This window comes from Rhineura floridana, chromosome 15, assembly GCF_030035675.1.
Source record: "Rhineura floridana isolate rRhiFlo1 chromosome 15, rRhiFlo1.hap2, whole genome shotgun sequence".
Classification (NCBI taxonomy): Eukaryota; Metazoa; Chordata; class Lepidosauria; order Squamata; family Rhineuridae; genus Rhineura; species Rhineura floridana.
The window spans coordinates 26,016,756-26,033,547 of NC_084494.1; the positions used below are offsets into that span (position 1 = coordinate 26,016,756).

The 16,792-nt window shown below is 44.6% G+C and overlaps 2 protein-coding genes across 4 annotated transcripts in view; one reads left to right on the forward strand and one right to left on the reverse strand.

Moving 5' to 3' along the window:
• Positions 1–15,499, reverse strand: LOC133370543 (FXYD domain-containing ion transport regulator 5-like). 3 transcript variants are annotated; one of them, XM_061597002.1, is made up of 9 exons: positions 15,390–15,499; positions 11,211–11,295; positions 9,774–9,845; positions 6,887–6,961; positions 6,451–6,498; positions 4,143–4,184; positions 2,701–2,775; positions 1,279–1,324; positions 1–507 (listed from the first exon to the last, which is right to left on the reverse strand). In XM_061597002.1, exons 1-9 carry the CDS (start codon positions 15,435–15,437, stop codon positions 483–485), a joined length of 516 nt encoding a protein of 171 aa, XP_061452986.1. In that variant the 5' UTR covers positions 15,438–15,499; the 3' UTR covers positions 1–482. The 3 variants fall into 3 exon arrangements, with proteins under 3 accessions (XP_061452986.1, XP_061452985.1, XP_061452988.1); XM_061597001.1 differs by lacking the exon at positions 15,390–15,499 and adding an exon at positions 14,420–14,640; XM_061597004.1 differs by lacking the exons at positions 9,774–9,845; positions 15,390–15,499 and adding an exon at positions 14,420–14,646.
• The window catches only part of LOC133370544 (membrane-spanning 4-domains subfamily A member 15-like), a 24,783-nt gene continuing 14,552 nt past the window's right edge, over positions 6,562–16,792 (forward strand). Inside the window, exon 1 of the mRNA XM_061597005.1 lies at positions 6,562–6,771. The gene's annotated coding sequence lies outside the window, so the exon portion shown is untranslated. The remainder of the gene's footprint in view (positions 6,772–16,792) is intronic.

The following is a 16,792-nucleotide window of genomic DNA, read 5'->3' on the forward strand; positions in this document are numbered from 1 at the left end:
TTAGAAAAAACAAGCCACACCAAAAATTTATTGTGAGTACAGAATTTGAAACTTCTTGGCCCAGAATTAGGATGGAGGGGTTTTTCTTGGCCTAGAGTGACAACAGCCTTGCCCTGAAATCCAGGCAGCAGGTTGAGTCTACCCCAGACCTTGGGATGAACAAAGAAAAGAGCAAATAATTCACAAATGTTCTTGTTCTCTAGCAGGACTGGTTTAATATAATGTAAATACAACTTCCCTTGCCGTTGCACAAGAAAATCCAACTTTTCTTGCAGGGCAAGAAAAATGGGCGGAGGTTGTGGGAGCAGATAGAGGACAAATTGGGAGGTCCAGCAGAGGCTGGATGGTTTTGGGGGAAAGTTAAGAGACCACTTCTCCATTTGGGAAGAATAGATCACATGATCTATTTACATGCAGATGAAAGCAGCCCGTTCTCCCAATCCTTCCAATCAGTGCAGTCCTTGGGAGGATGCAAAATGGCTTCAGGCCTGTGTCACATCGTAGTTTCTGTAAAGAAAACAAACAGGGATCAGAGCAGGGAATATGAGAATATACTCAGGGCTCCTCCAGATGACCTATGTATTGAGCATTCATCCTGATTTGTTTGCAGGGAGATTAGACCACTTTGGCCATTTAACACCCATTCATGCTGATTTGTTTGCGGGAGGTTAGATGGCATAGCGTCAAAGCAAGTGTTATCCCATACTTTCCAGTCCATTTTCCTGTCACTTATCACAAATCATTTGGACTTTTGGAGAAGGGGGTTGCTAGATCTCCCAGTCAACTATCATTGCACAGCCTGAATGTGCCAGTAAGCAACTGAATCCCACTTGAAATAAGCAACAGTCTGGAAATGCCCTTAGATTGCACATGGTCTTCATTGAGCATTCATCCTCATTGGTTTGGGGGGAGGTTAATATGACAACGAGCATTCATCCTGATTTACTTGCAGGGTGTTTATAAGTCTTCCCATTAGTTAGTCATTCGTTCATTTCACACTTCTCAAGGCATTTTCCCCATCACCTTTCCTAACCGCAAAAGTCTGATTCTTGTTTCAAGTGGATTTCTTGTGCTGAGGCAACACAGCACTTTCATCCGCTTTAGCTCTACAAACCGAAAATTCCAGTATGTGCTTGAAGCCCTCCTGCATAATAGTGAAAGTCTGGAGGCACCCTCAGTTATATGCCTGCTGCACTGATATCCCACCATTTGGCCTTTCACAAGATGGAATGAATTAGGGAGAGGGGAACGTTGAAGTCGCTGCGATTGCTTGCTCACCTTGCCCGCTTCTTCCCTCGGCATCGGGATTTCCCATGTTTACCACCTGGAAGTAAAGAGAGAACAAAGAGCCTTCTGAACTCTTCCTTCTCAAGTAAGGGCGAAGAGCTGCCACCTATTTGTTGAATGCAACCCTCTCTGGGCCTCTCTGCCCAAGACTCACCCCAGGCTACGCCGCTCACCGCTCCTGCTGCGCACCCTCGTCAGGTGCTTTTCCATGGCTGGAATGTGTCCATGAACTGGATGGAGGATGAGGAGTATGGAAAGCTCTGGCTTTCGTGTGGCTAGATTGTAGCCTACTGTACAAGGGTAAGAGTCAAATATTTTGCTCTGGCCACTTTGGGACTCGACTCTGCCCACCACGAGAATATGGGCCCTGGCAGGTTGCCCACAATGGAATGTGGCCTGTGGGCTGAAAAAGGCCCACCATCCCTTTCTAGAGCCAGGGACAGAATAGATAAACTAGGCTGTCAGGAATACCTAACCATATAGAGCAGATGCAGGAAACCTTTGGCCTTCCAGATGCTGCTGAACTACAACTCCCATCAGCCCCAGCAAGCATGGCTAGGGATGATGGGAGTTGTAATTCAGCAACATCTGGAGGGCCAAAGGTTCCCCATACCTGATCGAGAGCAAAGGCCTTGGTCACATCCATACCATACATCTAAAAAACTATTACACCACGCTAACAGTAATGGCTTCCCCCAAACAATTCTGGAAACTGCAATTTGTTAAGCATGCTGAGAGCAGTTGCTCTGTGAAGGGTCTCCTCTCATCACCCTCAGCAGAAGGCAGACTTCAGATTTGCAGGATCTATTTTTTGTTTTACTAAACCCCAAATATCTATCAAATGGGAGTCAGATGCAAAAGACATGTGTTTAGAATTTTAAAAAATAGCACATCTGAGCAGATGCTGAATGCAGGAATTTGTTTTGGGTACCAGAAATAAGCTGATACTTCTGCACAAAAATCCATTCCTGGTTACCCAAGCTTTCTTCATTTCAGTAGTATAATTTGGGGAGGAAGTAATATTTTTTTTGTACTGTTCAACAACTGGAAGTCATAAATCCTTGTTGATCTACTGCAAATCAGTCAGAGATCTACTAGTAGATCCCAATCTACCTTTCGTTCACCCTTGGCTTAGATCATTGGGACTAGAGGTTTTCTTTTTTAAAAAAAAATATATTAAAGCTGGAAATTTCAGTAATTGAGGTACATCTGCTATAATATGCATTACAGGCTCAACTCACCTATAGTTCTGCAGATCCCACTTATCAGTAGTGCACTCATAAGACGGGAATAGAGACATAATGATGTGAATATCCTGGCACAACTATACTTTTGCTAATTCACTCTCTTCCCACCCACAATTAAGACCAGACCTCAAATCAGCTTCCACTCATGCCAGTTGCCCACACTTACAGGTGAGAATGAGAATACCAAGGATGAAGAGGATGGCGGCAGCTATCAAGCCCCATTTCCGCAAGTTGTAATAATCTGCAAAGGGAGTAGAAAAACAGGCTTTTAATATAAGGCAGTGAGCACATTAGTTGCCTACAGCAAAGTGTTTCCATTGGCCACACCTGGAGGGGCAACGGGTTGATGTGCTGATCAGTTGTGAAATCTGTTTGAAGCTGAATTTTAAAAATGCACCCAAGCTGATCCCACCAGGTTTTACAGTAAAAAGGGGCAGGGTTTGACTTGCATCATGTGCCCCCATTTTCAGAACAGAGGCAGGCGCACTGGAACCGGCAAGACAGTAAGTGTGTCTCTACTGTAAGTGTCAAGCAGGGTATTAAGATGTGAGAATCATTCCCTCTGTTTCCAGAGTTCAGAGGTGAGTGCTGTTCAGAGGTGAATTCAGAGGTGGATGCTGTTCCTCAAGTAGTCAAAACTGTACCATCCATACAGACGAGGGGGGGGGTATGGATCCACTCAAGTTGTGAATGTAATTTGTTTTATATATTGTTGTGACCTGCCCTGGGACCTATTGGTGAAGGGTGGGTATTAAATAATAATAATAATAATAATAATAATAAATACAAGCAGGCATGGGGGAGTCTCAATGCTTGCAGAAGTACCCAAAAATCTGGCGAGGGGAAATAACTCAAGGGAAAGGAAACCCTAAACAGTCCAATGAAGACAGAAGATGCTATTCAGTGCTAAACCTCCTCAGAGTAGACCCATTCAAGTTAACGGACATGACTAATTTAGATTCATTACTTTCAATAGGTCTCCTCTGAGGAGGACTTAGAAGGATGCATCCCTGAGCATGCTCAGTGTCCATGGAATACTGACCTTGTAGTGGGACAGGACACCTGAAAACTAGGATGGGGAACGGAATGGAGTATTGTGTAGGAGGGCACGGCTGGCTGCAAAAGTGAACAGGAGCATTCCACATTGCAACAGTGGTTCCCCTTATACAGGCGCATATGGGACTGGAGACAGATAATTGTTTTTAAGAGAATTGAACAACGTTTAAGAGAGCTCTGCCTCTTTTTGTGTATACCCAGTGATTTTTTGTTGTTTTAAAAAATGAGGTGCCGGTACTCATATCTTTATAAAAGTGTTGTGTGCATCAGCACAAAATGGCTACCAACAGTAGAAAAGAATAAGTGCCAGGACTCCTTTCCGGGGAGTACCATTGCAAAAAAAGCACTGTACACCCAATATTTCTTTTGCCTTACTCTCTCCTCTGATCAAATAAGAAGTCTAGGTTTTCTAGACATGCAAATGTCTGCCTAACCTCCAAGACAACAGCAGGATGACTGGACATTCCATCAGCAACCACCCTTCATTCACAGCCTCTCTAGGTCTCTGGGGAAAAAAAAAATCTGTTCCTCTGTCTCCAGTTTGGGACTCACCATAACAGAGAAAATCCTGATGACAATCTGTCTTCTTAACATCTGCGAAAAGGGAAGTAACATGAGATGGTTGATGAGAATATCCAAGCTTTGCCATGGGAGGGGGGATGTCACGCCTGATCCTCCTGCTGCATCGGAGGTGGGGAACCTCCAGCCAAATGTGGCCCCAACCCTCTCCTACCCTGATTCACACCCTTCTTGAGTGTGTTCGCCTGGCTCGAATATATCCTTGAACTGTGATAATGCCTCTTGCTTGTCTGGATGAAGGTTGGAGAGAAGGGGTGTGTGTGTGGAAACCTCTAGTTTTTGCATGGCTGGAATGTAGCCTATTGTACAATGGTGAGACTCTTATATGTTACTCCACCCACTTTTGCTTGTGGCCCCACCGACTTTTAACTCTAGCCTTGCCCATCACTGGCATGCAGACCCTGGAAGAGAGTGTGGCTCTGGTAGTGAATCAGAAGCAGTTCCTAATACCACATGGGTAAGTTACCCTCCTACATATGGATATTTGTTAATATCCAAATTTAAACAGCATTTACATTTGTTGAAAAGACAATCTCTAGGCTCGTCACATGGCAACTTACTGTGAGATTGGTGCTACTTGTATCCCCGTTTAATTTGTATGGTTCACATAATGTTGCAGGCAATCAGCAGCTATCACACAGTTTTCCCATATCAACCCAATCCAATTATAATGCGAAAAGGAAACGAAAAACTGTCTCAAATTCACTGCTCTCCTCCATGTAGGCGCTTTGCCTCAATTTTTTTTAGTGGGAGGGCTTTCTTATGCCCCATCACCAGCTCCCTCTCTCTCTCTGCTGCCCGCAAAAGCTGTGGCAGCTGCTGCCTACTTGGCCTTTCACTCACTCCCCCCTCTATTCAGTTGCATACAGTTTAGTGTCAATTGCACTCCCACTCCAGGCTTCAGCAGAGAGGTGTGCAATTTACAAGAAACAATGAAACTGACAAAAAAACCCTCCCTTTCTCCATTAGTAATATGGATACCCTGGAGGGTGTAAACATGTAAAATTAGGGGCAGGGCCACAAGGAAACATGAAACTAAACCTTTCTAGAGGAATGCCTACTAGTGTGAAAGGAAAACAGCGGATTTGAAGGTAGGAAGTGTGAACCTTGCAAATCTATCCTGATGGCAAAAGCTGCGTCTTTACTGCGAAGTTGAGCTCCTGTGTGAATGAGCCCTCTGTCTTTGAGATAGGGTGGGTAATAAGTTTAAAGGTTCTTCCCTTTCCTGAAATTGCATCACCCACCACAATTTCCAACACATCCATTTCTACATAATCTTCCTTACGCCTTAGGCTATATTTTCTGTAATGCAGATGTCTTATTTAGCAACATGCAGTGCAATGCTCATATACATGTCTACTCAGAAGTAGATCCTATTAAGTTCCATGGGACATACTCCCAGGTAATTGTATATACCAAGCTAGAGGACCTAATGACTTCACAGAAGGCAGCTTTTAATGCCCTCTTGCAAGTTAGGTAAAATGGCACTAAAACAACTCTACAGAGGCAGTGTATGTATGCAATTTGTTTCTGAACAGTTGCATTTATTTCTTCTCTACACTGATCTTTGTCTGGGGCTGCTTCTGTGCAGAAAGTTTTGCAATGTGCAATGTAACCCCTGCACATCCATCTTATTACAAGAAAGGCAATGCGTATACGCATATGCGCACAGAGAGAGAGAATATTGCTAGGTGACAAAACCAAGAAAAACAGATTCCTGCAAGGAATATGTATCAAAAACTCAGCCAAGCTTAGCCTTCCCCATTCATGTTTATTCAGGCATTTGATAGCTGAAAGAGACTGTGCCTGGCAACCTGGAGATCACTGGATGAAAGCATGGTTTTAACTCTAAACTGCTTTTTTTTTGGGGGGGGGAGTATTTATTTTGCTATTCACTTGTTTTGTTGATGTGTTTGCTGCCCATGTCTCCTTTGAGAGGAAAGACAGGATATAAATTCAATTAATAATTAATAATTTCTAGCTTACTCTGGGCCAGCCCTACCATTAGGCAGAATGAGGCAACAGCTTCCGGTGGCAAATGCTTGGGAAGGAAATTCTCCTTCCCCCTGGTTGTATCCTGTCAGAGTTCAGAGCCGTGAGTGTGCCCTGTCCTAGGCCTGATAATTAGCCTGCCACCATCACTGTCCTTTTGCTACTATTGAAGTAAGATTCAACTGCCAGTCAAGTCAGTTTGTGATTAAGGAGTTGGGAGGGGAACCCACCTTATCTTTTGCATCAGGCAGGGGGAAAGTCTCAGACCAGCCCTGACCCTTCTACATACCTGTTTTCCTCTCGTGGTTAACTGCTGGCTGTTGAGTTGAGATAACGCCTGGAAAAGATTGTTCAAGAAGACAAGGCTGAGAAAAAGTTCACTCCCTTCTGTCTGTTCTGGCTCTCCCACACTCCAGCGGCAGCTGGTGCCCACTGAGACTGGTGGGGCAGAAGGCAGGGAGCCCATCAGCAAGTGAAGCCAGAGCCAATGAGAGGCAGAGCCAACTAAGTCTAGTTTAGCTCCCATCCTCCTCCCTGCTGAGATCTACAAGGGCAACACAAAGACTAAGGTGGAGGAAGCTGACAGCCAAGGCCACCCCCTGGACTGGATGTAAGTAAAAAGGCAGGCAGGTGGAGGCAGACTGGGGATAACCAAAGTTGGTGGGGCAGTGCCCCATGTGCCATCACTGTTCTACTCATGGGTGGTCCTAGATTCTCATGCTCACCTGCAGCACTGGTGGAGCTCACACTGCTGGGGTGTGTGCCTCTGGTTGTTGTCACTTCAGCTACAGACTTCACACCTATTGCAAATGAAAGAAATTAAAGCTGGGCTCCTGCTGGGAGGAAGGGCGGGATGTAAATCAAATAATAAAATAAATAAATAATTTTTAAAAAGCTGGGATCAAATTCCATCCTACGATATTTCAACCTCCTCACCCCCTCCCAACTTCCTTGATGGTAATTGGGAGGAGAATTTGGGGAGCAACTCCGGAGCTAGTTTTAATATTATTGTTAAATATTATGTGAACATTGTTGAAGAAAGTAATGGGCTTGACCGCTCCTCCTTCCAGTCCTCCTCTTGATAAGAGGAGGCCTTTAGCTCTATTGCTGCCTTCAGGTTCCACCAGCAGACACTATCTTGTTAGTTCAATTCAGTTGAGCCAAAATGTTTTAGGAGACAATTTTTGGGGTGAGGCAGGAACATTTTTTTAGCAGTTAGAGAATTCTGCCCAATCCATGGAGAATGTTACGTGAAATGTTCCCTCTCCACTAGGGATGTGCTAGAATTCTGCCCAATTAATTTTCCATTAATTCACTTATTCTCTATCATTGTGGATTGGATATTTACCAATTTTCCATGTCTATTTTTGAAAATGATGTTTTCCCAAGAAATTCCACTGCTAAAATATCAATATTAAGAATGATAACTTTATCAATATTTTCTAAAAAAATCAATATTAATATCACTATTTTTGGTGAGGAAAAAAAACACCTGACCAATAAAAGCAGCAGATAGCAGACAAAGAACGAACTTGAATAGATACCAGACCGTTAGGTCAATGGAATGCTTTCGAACCGACAGATCCCATCCCTACTCTCTACTCATGACAAGAGTGGAGAACTTTGGGAGGCCATTTTCACAATTACATCATGAATTACAACATACATGCACACACGTGCTGAGAGGATGGGGAGCCTGTGGCCCTCAGATGTGGTCGAAGTACAACTCCCATCATCCTTCAGCCTAGGGCATGCTGGCTGGGGCTGATATTAGCATCCTGCAACATCTGTAGGAAGGCCTCAGATTCCACATCCCTGCTGTATATAAACATAAATGTTGCCTGAGAATTTCCCCCTCTCAGTGGCTACGATAGCTCTAGCTCAGCCTCATATTTAAGCACTAGCCCAGTTGCCACAGGGGACAAGGCACTGCTTGCAGCTGACCACATGGAATACCATGCCAGTAAGTGAGGCAGTGGCTGGCATATATATATATTTATAAATATATATATATTTACTTTTTTTGTCCAGCCTTCCTTCATCCAAAGATTCCTAGATAGTGTGAACAGAAGTGCAAATAAGAACTAAGATCCTCCATCCCTCCTCTGACAGCCCTCAGCAAGCTAGTAAAAAAAAATTCTTTTTTATGCAGGCTAGTAACTTTTGTGAGCTTGTTCACATGGGTGCTGTAGTTCCAATCCAATTTCAATTCCAGCAGGGTAACTAAACATAATTTAGGGAATAAAGCCTGCTTACTTATTTTTTAAAAAGGCATTTTTAAAGCGATCTTTAAATGATTGGACATGGCCGGAGGAGGGAATGGGTAGCCTTCCACTACATTTTTTTTAAAAAAACAGAGCTGTTGGTGGGCCCCTCCAGATGCCCTTTTTATTGTGTATTCATGATTATTTGTGCTCATTATGCTATTGGGGCAGTAATATGCAATTCTGCTTTCAATATTGTTTGCATCTGCATCTGTTTCATGGCGGACTTACTGCGTTTCCAATTGGTGCATGTCCTGTCGCTTCCTACTGACATCTTGTAACTTTTCATACCACAAATGTTCCAGGGTTTGTTTTTTTTAATCCTGCTTTTGTTGGGCTACAGCACAAGAGTGCTCCTCCAGATGGCAATAATGCAGTAACATTGGGGACGCATCACAGAACAACAAACAAAGTGGAATCAAGTGTAGATGGACCAGTATAAATCCACCACTATTGCTATTGCTATTGCTATTGCATCAATGACATGTTGCAGAATATGTCCCCCCACTGTCCCTGAAACACTGTCTTTATCACATAATGTGACTTCATAACAAACCTTCCCCTGTGCTCTCAGACAACTGGCTGGCTTGACAGGGTGGCATTATCAGCTATTTGGCACAGCATTTTAAAGGGACATTTTGGACAGCTTGGCAAGGGGCACTTCCTTTACTTCCTCTTATATTTGTGCCCAAACTTTAATCTTTTTATGCATCATAAAAGGCATCCTGGTGGAACGCCTCTCCCAATATGAACCTACCCGGACACTGCGCTCAACATCTAAGGCCCTCCTCCGAGTGCCATCCCATCGAGAAGCTCGGAGGGTAGTGACCAGAACCAGGGCCTTTTCCGTGGTGGCCCCCGAACTGTGGAATAGCCTTCCCGATGAGGTGTGCCTGGCGCCGACGCTACTATCTTTTCGGTGCCAGGTGAAAACCTTTTTGTACTCCCAGGCATTTTAAAGCGTGTTTTAATAGCATTTTCATCATTATTTTGTTTTTTGGATGTTGTCTGGTTCTTTTTATTGTTTGTTTGTTTTGTTTCTTGTTTTATTGTATTATTGTATTCATACACTGCGCTTGTTTTTATCTTTTTGTACACCGCCCAGAGAGCCTCCGGGCTTAGGGCGGTATATAAATTAAATAAAATAAAATAAATAAATAATAAATAATACAGCCCAGTCTGAAGGGGCCTTTTGTATTAATGGGGAGAATTAAAAATCCTTTAAAAACTGCCACTGCCACTCTTGGCAGATGAAAGTTCTGGTCTTATCCTATTTATCTTGCCCATAAATCCTCAGTGAAAGGAATTATGGAAGGATTCCAACCTACAGATGTTCTCAACCACATACCGCTCACTGATGCATTCTGCCGTTGCAAGAAGTACGGAGTGCTCATTGTCATACTTGTACTCTCTAGGTCCTCTGCCACACAAGACCAAGATAAGGGAAAGAAAGGTTAGGTTAGAAAGATGTGTAAGTCCTCTCCCTCTTATCTCCTTATCTCCTGCTTCCTCATATATACTTTAGGGCAAGAGTTGGACAATCATTCCTGCATCATAAATCATGGTTTATAAAAGCAAGAATCAGCATTGAGGCTAAGCACTCCTCCCTTGTCCCTTCCCCTTTCACCACGCAGTGGCTTTGGCATGAACATCCTGGCTTTGCCCAACAAACCAGGGAACTCTGGCTTAATACCAGTTAACAAAACAGGACAACAAGCCAAAGTCACAGAAAGGTTCATAAGTAGTCCGTATCTGTCCACTTCTGCCTACTTTCCCTAGTAGATTATTGAATGGTGGTTCCAGTTACCATCACTGGAAAGAATAAAAACTGGAAGAAACTGGAAGGAATAAACAAGGCCATCTAGCCCAGACCCTCTCCAAAGCCAGGAGGACCTACCAGCCCCCAGAGATCCACTAATGCAATTTGGCTCAGTGGTGGTCTTCAGCTTTCAAACTGGGCATCCAAATGTAACCCCAACATGCAGGGCCGGCTCCAGGACTGCCAGGGCCCTTGGGCATCACCTACCTGTCTGCTGTCTTTTACCATTGCCTTTAACGAAGATGGCGGCCGCGGTTTCCCTAAGGGGATGACGCCTCTGCCACCATCTTTGTTGATGGCAGACATGCAAGCTACGCATGCGCATCTCTGCCATCAACTAAGATGGCAGTAGGGGCTTCAGTACCTTAGGGAAACTGCAGCCGCCATCTTCGTTAAGGACTATGGTAAAAGACAGCAGGCAGGTAGGTGGGGGTGGGGGGGCATGGGGGTGCGGATCACGGAAGGGGAGCAGAGGGGCGGCTGAAGAGCCCCCTGTAGCTCCAGGGGCTGTTGGGCCAGTGCCCAACCTGGCCGCCCTTTAGAACCAGCCCTGCCAACATGCAGCTTGGGACTCATTTGTAGATAAATTTTACATAATTATTTTGTCCTCCTCTCTCTCTCTCTCTCTCTCTCTCTCTCTCTCTCTCTCTCTGTGTGTGTGTGTGTGTGTGTGTGTGTGTCTGTCTGTCTCCAAAAGATAGTTAATGGCACCAATGTTGAAATCTACCAGTTAAAAGTCAGCATAGGGAAACAGGTAGAAGTGATGGGTTTGCTGAACCATAACTCCTAATAAGTCAAGGGCATCATCCCAGGCATTGGCCATTTTAGTTGGGGCTGATGTGAGCTGTCATCCAGAACACCTGGAGGGCAGTAGGTGCTAGGGACAAAGACTGCACCTCATGGAGAACACTGAAGTGTGAACCCACAGTTGGCTGTTGTCATGGAGGCAAGAGTTGAAACACACACCTGGAACAGGACGATGGAGCATCATCCCTTGGGCATCCACAGGAGCAGTGAGGCTCACATAGGCAAGCAGCAGAAAGCCTAAGAGCTGGAAAAGACACACACACACAAATGATTCAGCCATCATGTCCTTAGTTCAGACTGTTTCCTGTATCTCCAACGCTGAATCCCTCAAATAGCTACTACCTTTCCACTGTGTGGACCAAAACAGGGCAATGTCACAACTGTAAATGAGGTACAGATCCACCCACATCAAACACTGAGTCAGTTACCCTTACAGAAGCCAGCAGAGTCATGCCAGTGTTTGAGAGGCATGGGTTTGGGTCAGAGCTTGGAAAAGTTACTTTTTTAAACTACAACTCCCATCAGCCCAATCCGGTGGCCATGCCGGCTGGGGCTGATGGGAGTTGTAGTTCAAAAAAGTAACTTTTCCAAGCTCTGGTTTGGGTATATATTTATTGCACTTGTGAGCAAGCACGATTGACAGATTGCAGTAGAGTCAGCGGAGGCTAGTCCATTAGGGCAAATGGTGCACTGCCCCACCAGTCTCAGTCTGCCCTCAGTCAGCTCCTACCTGCCTGCTTTCTTACTTACAACCAGCCCGGGGAGTGACATTACAGGCCAGCTTCCTCCTCTGTAGTCTGTGGTTGCTCCTTGTAGAACTTAGCAGGATGGGGACAAAACTAGAATGAGTTGGCTCTGCCTGGCATTGGCTCTGGCTTCGCCTGTCATTGGTCCAGCTCCACCTGCTGTAGGGCTCCCTGCCTTCCGCCCCATCAGTCTCAATGGGCATCAGCTGCTACTATTTACATCCTCATTTATGACTAAAGTCCTCAAAGAGGCTCAACACCATTTATAAGAATATAGAGGATGCAGCAAGATCCACACATGTCAAACAAAACAAAACAAAAACAATCGGCCCTGCTGGCGCAGAAGCTGATGGTCCTTCCTACAGAGTTGTTGTTGTTAAATGGTCCCGTTGTGGGAGAGTGGACCTCCAGCTGGAACAGGTGCTTATTGCTGCCTTTGCCCACCTCTCTCCCTCTATAGCAGGAGAAACCTTTTTTAGCCCGAGGTCTGCATTCCCTTCTGGGCAACGTTTTGGGGGCCATGTGTGAGTGGTGGGCAGGACCAGAGGCAAAGTGGGTGAAGCAAAGCAGGTAAATTGTACCTTCATGCAGGAGGCTAGTTTCGGCATACACTCACACACCTCTATCCACCATCCAGGCAAGCAACAGGCATGATCAGAATTTAAGGACATGTTCCAGCCAGGCAAACGCTCAGGAAGGGGGCAAAACAAGGCCAGGGTGGGGATGTTGCAGGGGAGGAAGTGCGGTGTGAGGAAAGTCCTTAGGGCCAGACAGAGTGGTTTGCAGGGCTGCATTTGGTCAAGACTCTGCAGAACCCGACTTCCAGAGAATGTCAATTTCCAGAGGGGTGTTAGTCTGTTGTAGCAAAAACAAGAAGTCATGCAGCATGTTAAAGGCTTACACATTTATTAAGGCATAAGCTTTCATGGACTAGAGCCCACGTCATCACATGCATGAAGAATAATTCTCTGCAGAAATTATATACAAACAGTGGGTGTAATGGGGGGTGGAATGGAAAGGTTGGAGATGAATGACAATGAAATACAGAAAGTACAGTCTGACAATTCAGTTAGAGCTTAAATGCGTGCAAAATGAGCACAGTGATCCTTCATAACACAATTGTTATGGAAATTGTTTTGGTAGTTGGCAATTGTTGCAACATTCTTTCTTGTTTTTTTTGCTAAGAGTATCAGTTTTTGCTTCCCTTTTTTAAAAAGCACATTTCTAGCCCTTATGACAGCAAAGATGTACATAATGTTTAGGCAATGCCAGCTAAAATCTCTGAATCCCAAGTTGTGGCTGTGAATAAGACTTTGATGGATGAAGTTGGGAATTCAGTGTCCTTGCTCTTCTTATGATAGTAAGTCCAGAATAAAATGTGCAAATAAGGAAACATTTGAAAATAATGTAAAATTATGCAAAAAGTATGTAGATTGGCTCTATTCATATAATATGTGTGGGCCACAGAAAGGGATGGGGAAGAAATCCAGCATGATTCAATTCAAATTTAAAGCTGAATCTATCAAATTTGCAGTTTCCGAAACAATATGAGAACCAAAACACAGACATCCTTCAAAACTCACATTTCTCTGAATTTTGCAATGCAGTTCTCCAATCAATGTTTACAAAAATGCATATATTAGGGGAAAGTATATCTTAAAATGAAAGTGAAAATAACATTTCAAAATGCATTATATTATAAGTTGCTTGCAAAAATGTGTACATTAGTCACAACTGCATACAAAAAAGTGTTTATTAGGAGAAATTCATACTAAAATGCTGAAGAATTTTTCATGAGGATTTTAAAACACAAAACAAAAACAAATTGCTGCAAAATGTGGAGGGTTGAATTTAAGACTGGAAAAATGAGAAACTGAGAAAACTGAAATTGACAGATCTTTCCATCCCTAGTCACAGGTTTCAGCTTGCCTGGGTGCAGAATGTCAATTGCCTAGGTGCCAAATTTTAATCATTTTAGTGCAGGACACACACAGCCTTCTTTATAGCCTCCTTTAGTCTATGGGCCAAGAAAAACTTACATTATTTTGCTAGGTGTATATAATTCCTTTTCCAAAGGTCTCAAGAACTAAATAATATGAGTATTAAAAAAACCTGCATAAAATAATTACACAATCAACAGACTCTCTCTCTCTCTCTCTCTCTCTCTCTCTCTCTCTCTCTCTCTCTCTCTCATATATATATCTTGTGAATTTCAATTAATTTTTTTATTTACTTAGGTAATTTACGTGCCACTTCATATTTCAAATAAAATCTCAAAGTGGTTTACAACAACCTAAAAATATCACAAATAAACAGCAAGTACAAAAAATACAGTAAAACCCCTCCACATTTAATCAGCACAATCAGATATGATAGCCTCTTAAATATCTATACAAGATGAAACAACTGTTGTATGGATACCAGTATAATGACCATTTCCCCCTTTAGATCTCCGAAGAAAACAGCTATGGGGTCTGAGGGAAGTTAACATAACGTAACGTAACATATAAGATAGCATTAGATACATTCAATTACAACCCCCCATTTAAAAAAAAATGCTGCAATGCTATCAAATATAAACACACACACACACAGAGGCACCCTACTCTATACATTGCCCACCACTGTTTTAGATGACCATCTCGTCAAGCCAATGGGCATTTCTGACTCGGAAGCTCTGCTGAGGTCTTTGGCTCTCTGTGCATCCGGTCTGCGGAGCTGGAAAGACACTAACATTTCCCCTCAATGGAAGGCCCGGCTCTTCTTTGACTCCAACAGCCGTTGTGGCTTGTCGGAGCGACGCTCCAAAAGATGCAAGAGTCATGATGCAGCCATCTGAGAAGGCAGCTCTGAGCTGTCAGCCCGCCAAGTCCTAGAGAGGAGCTTGGTGGAGTTTATCAAAAACCTGGCGGGGCCTCAATCGCCTGGCTTGCTTTTTTTTTTTTTAAGCCTCTCCTACTGGATTCTTTCCAGTCCATTGTAGGCCCAACATCACCAACATTAACAGTCCTCCCCATGCTTTGCCTTTGGGCAGCCTAATGCTCTTTTTGGTCTCTGTCCCACAATCACACACACACACCCAACGTTCCAAAGTTTGTTACTTTCCAGCTAATTCCAGACTTCTGCTTTGAGAAGCAAAACTTTGCAAGCTGAACATCCCTAGCCAGAGGCAGACAGCTCACTAACTATACAAGGCCAAAGCTCATGTACAGAAAGAAGAAGGGGAAAAAAACTTCCTGAGATCCAAACAAGAATGGAGTACAGGAGGCAATCTGGTGGTATTGACACCCAGGGAAGGTGCCAGTTTGCTTGTCTGGATTCTGGACTACATATCCTAATTCCCAAGCCTTTCACTTACTCAGATCTTCTCCCTCCCATCCCACTCTCATTTTGGACGTGTGGTTTTCATTTTCCCTGAGCCAAAGGATCCGGTTCGCCTATCGTTCCAAGTCCAAAGGGATTAATCCCTGGTAGGAAACTTTGCTGGCCAGCAAATTGTTCCAGAGACAGGAAGTAGGGGGAGAAAATGTTATTATTAGAAGGGAGAGCTGGATGGTCTGTGCTGGGGGGTGGGGGGAAGAGGGTCACTCACCTTCATGGCGGATGCTCCACAGCACCAGGCGTTCAGTATGCCAGGCATCTGCAAGAGCAAGAAAGGCCCCACCAGTCATTTCCTCCTCTTGCCACTTCCTGGCCCTGGGGAGCGGGTGTGAGTCATAGGGCACGTGTTCAAACATTTGAGTGTGTGGGTATATATACATCAAGTCCAGCAGCATGCATGCATGTGTGTATGTGTGTGTGGATTTCAGAGTGTGTCGGCACACTGTTTGGAAGTCCCAGGCTTCTTTGTAAAACGATGACATGGTAGCCGAACCTAGAGGAGCGAACGAGAGAGGAACAAAAATGAAACCAGACGTTTTTGTTCTGCATGGCCAGGAGAGAGCCGAAGCAAAGGCCCCAGATCCTTCACAGACATTAATTCGCATAATTTGCCCAGAAGATGAGGCCATCTCGTTGGGGCAGAACATTTCAAATGAAACTTGAGAACGGTGGAATGGTTAGCTGGTGTAAAAAGTCAGTCTGGCAGAAAGGATAAAACAACAGATCTTTGAGAGGTAGCAGGACTTGAAACTGCAGCTCCAAGTCATACTGCTGTTGTTGTTAAACTTATGTCTCCATGAGGCCCTGCAGAAAGAACCCTGGCCCTTTTTGGCTCAGGGGCAATGCGAGCAATTCCTCCACATGTGGCCCACACATGGAGAAAGGCATATCAGCATTGATGAATGCTACACTGCAACTGCGAAGAACAAAATGGTATTGACAAAGGAGGCAGTAAGAAAATACCTAGGTACATAGGAAGCTGCCTTATATCAAGTCAAACCACTGGTCCATCTAGTTTAATGTTGTCTAAGTTGACTGACGGGGCAACACCAGCTTGCAATGGACCCTTGGCAGCTGTGGTGGTGGCGGTGGGGCGGCAGTGGCAGCAGGAACAGCGTGGGCCGCTGCTGGAAATGTAAATACACTGTGCCACGTTAGCAAATTAGTGCTCTGTGCATGCACACTTGCCATCACCCAAGATGGTGGGCGCATGTTGATGCCCCTTGCTGGCATTTTGGGTGATGGCAAGCATGCACATGCTGATGTAGTGCCATCGGAAGTTTCATGGCCAGCCGGGGGGGAGGGTGTTGAGGATGGCTGCTACTCCGCAATCTGCACCAGTGTCGGGTCATGGGCCACATGCTCTGTGACCCGATGCTAGCACGAATTGCAGAGTGGGAGCCACACACACCGAGCCACAACAACAGGGGCCCCTCTCAGCACCAAGGGACCTCAGCCAGTGCCCAACCTAGCCACCCTGTGACACTGGGCCTGTTGAGTGGTAGAGAGTTTTAGCAGGACTTTGTCTGCCTCTCGCAATCCAATTTGAAGCCCAATCTGTCACTTTGGATCGGACTGGGGCCCGAATCGACTCAGGGGAACAGCTCTAGTATT